General features: G+C 33.5%; 2 protein-coding genes across 3 annotated transcripts; one reads left to right on the forward strand and one right to left on the reverse strand.

The window, feature by feature from the left end:
- Window positions 1-230: 230 nt before the first annotated feature.
- LOC124381382 (C-type lectin domain family 4 member E-like) lies at window positions 231-5,019 on the forward strand. The gene is made up of 5 exons (XM_046842977.1): window positions 231-475; window positions 1,803-2,108; window positions 3,022-3,146; window positions 3,248-3,354; window positions 3,456-5,019. The coding sequence occupies exons 1-5, from the start codon at window positions 310-312 to the stop codon at window positions 3,607-3,609; spliced, it is 858 nt and encodes a 285-aa protein (XP_046698933.1). The 5' UTR covers window positions 231-309; the 3' UTR covers window positions 3,610-5,019.
- A 154-nt stretch (window positions 5,020-5,173) lies between these two features.
- On the reverse strand, window positions 5,174-8,362 carry LOC124381388 (C-type lectin domain family 4 member F-like). 2 transcript variants are annotated; one of them, XM_046842988.1, is made up of 6 exons: window positions 8,246-8,362; window positions 8,052-8,129; window positions 7,671-7,904; window positions 6,440-6,582; window positions 6,295-6,368; window positions 5,174-5,858 (listed from the first exon to the last, which is right to left on the reverse strand). In XM_046842988.1, the coding sequence occupies exons 1-6, from the start codon at window positions 8,331-8,333 to the stop codon at window positions 5,729-5,731; spliced, it is 747 nt and encodes a 248-aa protein (XP_046698944.1). In that variant the 5' UTR covers window positions 8,334-8,362; the 3' UTR covers window positions 5,174-5,728. The 2 variants fall into 2 exon arrangements, with proteins under 2 accessions (XP_046698944.1, XP_046698945.1); XM_046842989.1 differs by having other exon boundaries at window positions 8,052-8,152; window positions 8,246-8,349.
- Window positions 8,363-8,696: the final 334 nt, after the last annotated feature.

Genomic DNA, 8,696 nt, shown 5'->3' on the forward strand with positions numbered 1-8,696 from the left:
TTGGGATGACTTTAACAAATGAGGATATACTCCCAATACCATGCATAAACATTTCATTCACATTTAGAGAGTATGTAAAATATGTTCAGGGATGTCCATCTTTCATTCAAAGTTTTTTTGGCCTTTATTAAAATACATTGCATACTAATAGTGGTTAATTTTGCTGGTGCCTGCTTACTTCCTCTTTGCACATTAGTGATTTCCTTATTTAACAACTGACCTGTGTCATTACAGAGTGTGTACACTAAAGTGGTGGAGGTTATAGTTTACAGGCAGAGACACTGTAGTTCAGTGTTTCAGAGAACTGAGATGTCAGATCTAGTTCAGAATTATGTGACTGTTGCAGAGAAGAGAGGAGAGCGCATAGAGAGGGTGGTGGAAATCTATGCCAATGTAGATGCTGTTAGAGGTCAGGACCTTAAAGAAGTAACAGAAGACATCAATGTGAAGAAAAACCTACAGACCAAACACACAGGTATGTGCTTTAAAAAAACATAGATTGCATAATAGTAATAAATTATGGAATATAACCCTTAAAAAACATTAAATCACAAAATAATAAATGATGGTTGAGCAGCAACACACTAACACATCTAACAGTGAATTGATCAAGGGAATGCTCTCATTTAACAAAAAAACATCTTACCACTATGCTGAGGTGATCTTTAGGAGAGCAATTTAGCATAAGTTAGTTTTAATGTTAAATGTTAAAGTAAGTTAGATATACTGTATATACTGTAAAAGAATATATGCAAACAGAATCTTAAAAATCCTGAAAATAATGTTTGGTAATTGTTTTTAATTGATTCAATAATGCAGCTAGAATAAACAGTACATGTTATATAAACATATATATAAACGTGTACTGGTTCATTTTGCAGTGTTATTGGATCAATTAAAAACACTTATCAAACATTATTTTCAGGATTTTTAAGATTCAGCTTGCATATATTCTTTTACAGTATATACAGTATATCTACCTTACTATATCTAACGTACTTTTTTGTTTGTATGAACTGCCACTTTTCGGTGAAATGACCAGAAAAAGCAGAGGTTCTGATGTCCTCAAAGGTTTTAATTTGCCATTTTAAAAAGAGGAAGAAAAGTGGAATAGGGAAACAGACAACCATGTAATCACATTTTCTATACGGTCAAATATAGGTCATAATTTGAGTCAGAATGTCATACACTTACTGGCAACTTTATTAGGAACAAATATTGTTTGCTTTCATTTACTTTCAGATCTGCCTAAATTTTTCCACAAGGTGATTACTTTGAGATTCTGATCCATATACTTGTGATATTTGCTCTGGTGTAAGCTGTTATGGTTGTTGCAGTATATCCTAGCACTTCATTTTTTTTTTTTTTTTTTTTTATAATGGCACGTTTTAGATCTGCATAATGCAATGCAAAGCAAAACTCTTCAGGAGCTGATTTAGTGGTATTAATGGTCGAGCACATTGTAAATTGATAACAAACTGATTCAAAGCCAGCAACAAACAACAATGAAAGACAGCATGACCCTGAAAGTGTTCATGTGTATATGATTGATGGAGCACACAGAAGAGACTTTTTTATTAATTGTAAGGCTTTTTTTTTATAGAATAAATGTTATGTTATGTAGAGTTTTATTGGCATTTAACTTGTTTTCTGCTGCTGCATGAAATTTCTGCACTTGTCAAAAGGTCTGAGCTGTAAGACAAAAGCATATATCGAATGCTGTTTAAAGACAATTCAAATATTTTTTTTAGGGAATATAACATTAAAATATTTGTGCATCTGTGTCTGTTTATCTTGAGCAGGTGGCACTGCTTGGGGCAGATGTTTCAGCCTGACTGCAGTAAGTGTGCTGTTGCTGCTGCTGTGTGTTCTCTTGCTGACTGTCGTCACAGTGCTGTTGTTGAAAAACAACAAACTGGACACAGAAAAGAACCAGTTCCAGTCCAGCTACAACACCATGAATACAGAGAGAGAGCGTTTACAGACCAGTAATGACAAAATGAGACTCCAGATAAACCAGTTACAATTTCAGAAAGACCAGCTACTGCTGCAAAGAGATCAGTTCGAGCAGCAGAAATCAAGCCTGAAAAACATGCTTTTAAAGCTCGGTAAGTGAATATTACTGTACATTTTTCATTATTATAGATTTACAAAAGAATTGGGTCACCTGATTTTTCCTACTACATGTGTTTCTTTTACAAACTGTTACCACAAAGCTGAAGGCACTCAATTTTATAGTAAGTCTTTAGATGCGCTATAATAAAATATTGCATTCACTTAAACTTGGAAACCCAAACCTGTTCCAGCATGGTGATGCCCATGTGCACAAAGTGAACTCCTTGAAGATCTGGTTTACATGCCTTGGAGAGGAAGATCTTGAGTGGCCTGTTATAGAGCTCTGATCTCATCTAATCCCTACTGAACACCTTTGGGATGAATGTGAACACTGACTGCACCCCAGGTCTCCTCACCTACATCAGTACCTGCCTTTTGTAAAACCCTTGTGGCTGATGAACACAAATATCCATAAGCACACTCCAAAATCTAGTGGAGCATCTTCCCAGAAGAGTGGAGAGAATTATAATAGCAAATTGGGACTAAATGTGAAATGCAATGCTCAAAAATTACATACCGTACTTATGACCAGGTGAACCAATACTACCAATACTATACCCAACTACTATTATCCAACTGGTCAATGATGTAAAATGCTAAAATCTCTTTTTAAAGTATTAATAATAATTCTCACTGGTATTATTCTAATGGGTTTTATCTGATTTGGATAAAAAAAAAAAATCTATGCAAATGAAAACTGCAGATTAAATTTTCATTAAGTATAATTAATGTGGCGACCCCTAATGGGAGAAGCTGAAAGAAATACTTAATTAAAAATGTTTTTGTTGTTGTTTGAAATCATTTCTTAAAATTGAGAATATAAAGAATCAATTGTCTCTAAACTGTAATGAATCTTGCTATCAAAGGGCAATTATTCTGACACTATTTACAAATACTCTATACAAGGATGTGGATTTTTCAGCTCAAGCATTTACTACATATCTGATGTAAAGAAAGCCTGGAGTGAAAGCAGACAGGACTGTATAAACAACGGAGCAGACCTGGTGATTATAAACAGCACAGAGGAACAGGTGAGAGAGAGAGAGAGAGAGAGAGAGAGAGAGAGAGAGAGAGAGAGAGAGAGAGAGAGAGAGAGAAAGTTTATATTAATGCTCTGCTGTTACAATTACAGGAGTTCATCAGTAAAAGATTTGGTAACGCTGAAGCTTGGATTGGTCTGTCTGACACAGAAATCGAGGGGAATTTTAAATGGGTTGATGGTACACTACTGACAACTTCGTAAGAAATCATTAACTGAAATTTACTCCCAATGCATTTTTTATTACTAAATCTATATTTCTAGGTGAGAACTGACATTTTGACTTTTTGTGTTTTTAAAGGTTCTGGTGGAACAGAGAACCCAATGACTATGGGAAAAATGAGGACTGTGCTATAACAGGTTATAAATTTGCTAAATTTAATATTTCAACCTGGGCTGATTTTCCCTGTGACTTTCCTGGATTTGGAATTTGTGAGATGAAAATATTTAACTGAGCACATTGGAGTCAGACACTGTAATAAAAAAAAATAAAATAAAAAAAGTTGGAATTCAATTACAGAACAACTGTGTATACAATTGTATTCCTTAAGTAGCTTGAATGATTCTGTGTAATGGTCTTGTGTAGGCTGAAAAAGGAGTCTGTACTTTAACAGCAAAGAAAAAATGTTTTTGGAATTTTGGAATTACAGGATAAAAATCTGATAAGAAAAAAAAAGCAAGAAATGTGCTTTTTAATTTTTTTTTAATGAGTAGATGACTGCTTTCACTATGATGTAACTGTGTCTTAGTCTTTTATTTTATTATTTTAAACAGTAGCACAACGTATTAAGAAATTCACATGACTAGAAATTTTCATCTTATCATGTTTGACTCAGACAAGACTGTTTATTGTTTTATCTTTGTTTTGACTATGCATGAATTGGTTTAAAAGAGAACTGGAAATGAGTAACACAGTGAATACAGATTTATACTGATGTCAATAAACTTTAATAGCTTTTGCAATAAATGTTATTATATTCATCAATTCCTGCTACAAGAAAAAGCAGAAATTATTTTGCTGTTTTGAAAAGCTTTTTATTTTATTATTTTATTATTCTATTAAACTTTCTACTGCAAGGATTTCTCCTAATAATAAAAATATTAAAGTTGTGTTTATTGGCGATAAGAGCAGTGATATTAGTGGTGTTGCCTTGTATTTACTGTATTAGTTAGGAGCCATAAATAATCTTTACAAAAATGCTGCCAGTGTTGTCAAATGTTTGTAAGAAATTTCAGACTGCCTCAGTAATATGTGTAGAAATAGTACTGTAGTATCTGTAGTTTTGTAATATTAGTGGAAAATTGGTAATTACCTTTAATTAATCTTAAAATGGTAGAGGCAAAGAAAAGATTTATTCTAAGCAACATTATCATTTGGCCATTTGGTCTAATACTCAATTCTTACACTTAATTTACATTTAAAGCTAAATCCCATTTTACAAGTGAGAATACGCTATAAAATGTATGAGCAGGAATTTTGCTGTGTTCTTTTTTTGGACTCTGATGAATCCAAAGTACTTTATGCATTTTGTCACTGCTACTCTGCAAAAACTTCTTCATCAAGATCCTGCTGTCCTCATCATTTTTTTCCTACATGTTTGAACCTCTTCCTGAACTCAAAATGTGGTTACAATTGCAGTATTTTTTATGTGAAGAAAAACAACAACTTCTCTTTGGGGAAGTGAATTAATGGCTTCCATTCTAATATGTAGCAATAAATTATCTGCCACTTGAAAAGCATGTGCTACTGAGGAAAGCTATATAATTACTATGTATGTAATATTTGACCTGAAGCTATAATACACTCTGATGCCTTACCCTTATTGTTCTTTTACATTTACAATAAATGTAATATTTCTAATGGATATATCGCCAAAATACACAATATGTATTGTTTTATTTTCTTATTATAGAGAAAAAAATATATGTTTCAAATGTTAGTAAAACTTTAAAGAAAACCCCAACCTATAAAGTTATAAATCAATGATCAAACATGTAAAAACATTTTTTAATACTGATTATAGATTTAATGTAATGCATGCAGTATGCTCCTTCATGACAAGACAATACAGTACAAATTAACTGACAATAATATGAGTAATTAGAGAGGGCGACCTCTAGTGGGTAGAAACTGGCATAATGTGTGAAGATATTTGAACGTGAATGTGACAGTTTAGATCTGTGGATGTCACAGATGTGACAGATGTGAGATTTCACTTGACTGAGCAACTCCTACTGTCAGTGATTTATTTTTGTTGTTGCTTGTTTCTTTTTACAAATAAAATACAGCATTAATATTGGTTCATGGGTAAGAAATGAATACAAAATCTTATCATCAGTTAATATCATTTGAATCCCCCTTAAATGGTCTTTCATCATACATGATAAATAGCTGAATGATTGCCAAATGTATAATATATGCAGATTAATAAAATACAATAAATAATTAAACATGAACAATTTTAATAAACTTTAAGTTAATCAGAATTAAAGCACTAAGAAATCCAACAGAAATATTAGTAAAGAAAAATAATTAATAAAGTGGATCTCCCATACAGCTTGTCCCTTTTTTTCTCACTCACCCAATCCCTCAAAAACTGTTTTCTCACAGACCCACCACTCTTTCTCATCACAAGGAATGCTGTTCAATCTAGTTTTTCCAGTAAAAGCCTGATTTGTTTCATTATTTGGTTGCACAACACTCCTAAAAGCCAGAGAATTAGAAAATATGATTAGTTGCCTTTACCTTTACAATTACACACTTTTAGCTCAAGCCTATTATCATGTGTTAACAGTTCTTTGTATGCAGGCATTTCCATGACTGGGTTGCCATTCATCTCTCATGACATATTTCAGTTACAAATATGTGTATAATATTTGTATAATAATTTTGGTCCGAGTAGATTTGTTTTTCCTATGCCTTATTACCTCACCTCAGCAGTCCCATAGCTAATTCTGGAAACATGGAATTTGTCATAATCAACCAGGCTCTGTGTATATAATGTATTGTGTATATAATGTACTTTGTGTATATACTGTAAGGAGGTTATTCATCAGTATAAAATGCTTGAATAATAAATAAAATTGGTTACATATTAATTATTAAAAAAATGAAAGACCTCAGACTAAAAGTTTCTTACCCAGTCTTGTGTGCTAAAACTTCCTTCCAAGCCCAAGCCTGAGATTTGTTGCCCATCAGTTTAATGATGAAGTCCTGTGAGTATGAGAGTACAATATGAATACCTGGATCATTTTCCCCATTATACCCCCACCTATCTCTCTTACCTCTTCTTCTTGGCTGCTTATGGTCACCAGTTTTGCTCCATTCTTTTTGCAGTCCTGACTGCTCTGATACCAACTCTTCTTTTCATTGGAAATGTAGTAAAGTTTGGAGTTGAAATATTTCCATCCCAATCCGATGATATCCACTTTTAATAAAAGACACAATTAACTGTAGTAAAAGACCCTTAATCATTTCATTTATGTGTCTGGCCATTCGACACTTAGGTAAGTCACTTCATGAAAATATCTTCTCTTGAAATCTTTATAAAAAACACTAAATGGGATTTCTGAGTGAAGTAACAGAATAGGGTATAGCTCATCTTTAAAAGACTGAGGATCTATATTCCAAACATGGACCTGAATTTAAGCATGAACTCCATTTCCTCAGTCAAACATCTAATCATAAACTAAGGCAACGACATGGTCTGCTGCCTCCTTCTACATCTCTGGACACAAGCTTATTGATAAGTGTTTTGTCATCTTTCAGAAAGCTTACTTAATACATATGAAATTGGGCTTCATTTCTTCTTAACATTGCTTGCTAGTCAAAATTCATTGCTATCATATGAAAGACCCCAGGCTTGTCTTGGCTATTCTTTATTTTATATACAATTACATTGAATATCCTGTTAAACCACTATATATCAGCATAAATTTACACAAGTAACATTTTCCATGTCATTTTGACCAATTAATGATAAGTAGGTTACACTGTTTTACTTTCAGCCCCACTAAAAACAGCTATCCAAAAGCATGTACTCATTCTCAAACTGAAAAACAGGTCAGTACATACCTTTCTAACCCTCATTTTAACAGTTTTGCTGTAAGTGCATCAAGAACAGGATTTATACTTTAGACACTTAAAACCCACAATAATGTAAGCAGTATTAACTGGAATACATAGTGATGAAACCTAGCCAGCAAACATTTTATCCTTAACATTTTTTTCTTGTAAAAGATCTATGTAAAATGAATGTTTGTTATTTTCAGGTAATGTTTTGGACTGAAATGTTTACCTTTGTGTCTGTGTTTTTTAGCAATTGTACAGATATACAATCTAAATTCAGTTCAATAAAATGGAGTCGATCTGGTAAGCTTCCTGCAACAAGATGGCTACACTGCTAATGTTTGTCTACGCTCAATAGGAAATAACACCCCCAGAAAAAAAATACACATGAAACAATACCTAGGAATGTACCGATGATTTTAGTAAAAAATACAAGTGTTCACTCACCCAATTCAGGAAATGTCCTCTCAAATTGGTCTCTCTTCTTAACCAAACGGGTGTAATTGGTTTCCAACTCATTTCTCTTCTCAAACACTTTGGTGTACCTGGTCTTTAAATGGTTTATATATAAGTGTAACTGATGATTCTCTTTAAACAGTTTGTCGTAAATGGTCCGTAGCTCTTCTATAGTCAAGTTGTAATAACTGTTGTTTAACAGTTCTGTCTCAGGCTCAGGGCTAGCTAAAAGAAATAGTACATTCTGTTCAGAGTGAATAGTTGGAACTATTTAGTAAATCATACTATTCGATTAAACCCATTCTATTTGATTTTTAAATAGTAATAATATACTGAGAAATTATCAAAAAAAAAAAAGAAAACTGAACTTACAGTGTAGTCTCAGGGTGATGTTGAGAGTTGCTTGAAGAATACACATCACACCAAGACAGACTGCAGTCAACCTGAACACTTCAGTATGCAAATAAAGTAAACTACACAAATGAAAGTCTGAAAAGGTTGAGCAGTAGTGTGTGTGTGTGTGTGTGTGTGTGTGTGTGTGTGTGTGTGTGTGTGTGTGTATTTACCTTTATATTGTGTATCTTTTGTGTGGGTTTTGTCCACTTTCTGTAGACATTCACACTCACACAAGTCCTGTTCTATATTCAAAGCCATAATGTAGCACCACAGATGTGGTGTGTGTGTTTATGTATGTGTTTGTTTGTTTGTTTGAGAGAGAGAGAGAGAGAGAGAGAGAGAGAGAGAGAGAGATGTGTGTGTGTGTGTGTGTGTGTGTGTGTGTGTGTGTGTGTGTGTGTGTGTGTGTGTGTGTGTGTGTGTGTGTGTGTGTGTGTGTGTGTGTGTGTGTGTGTTGCTCTGTGATTGGTGAGAGATATCTAATAGATATTCTGCTGTGAAAAACAGGAAATGCAATAACCATTTTAACCGTGATATACATCAGTGTGCTCTGAGGTAAAAATCACTTTTAAGCACCCGTCTGCTTTTTTCCACTTTTACCCAAGTCAAGATGTCTGTGTG

The sequence above is a fragment of the Silurus meridionalis genome, chromosome 28 (genome assembly GCF_014805685.1).
Source record: "Silurus meridionalis isolate SWU-2019-XX chromosome 28, ASM1480568v1, whole genome shotgun sequence".
Lineage (NCBI taxonomy): Eukaryota > Metazoa > Chordata > Actinopteri > Siluriformes > Siluridae > Silurus > Silurus meridionalis.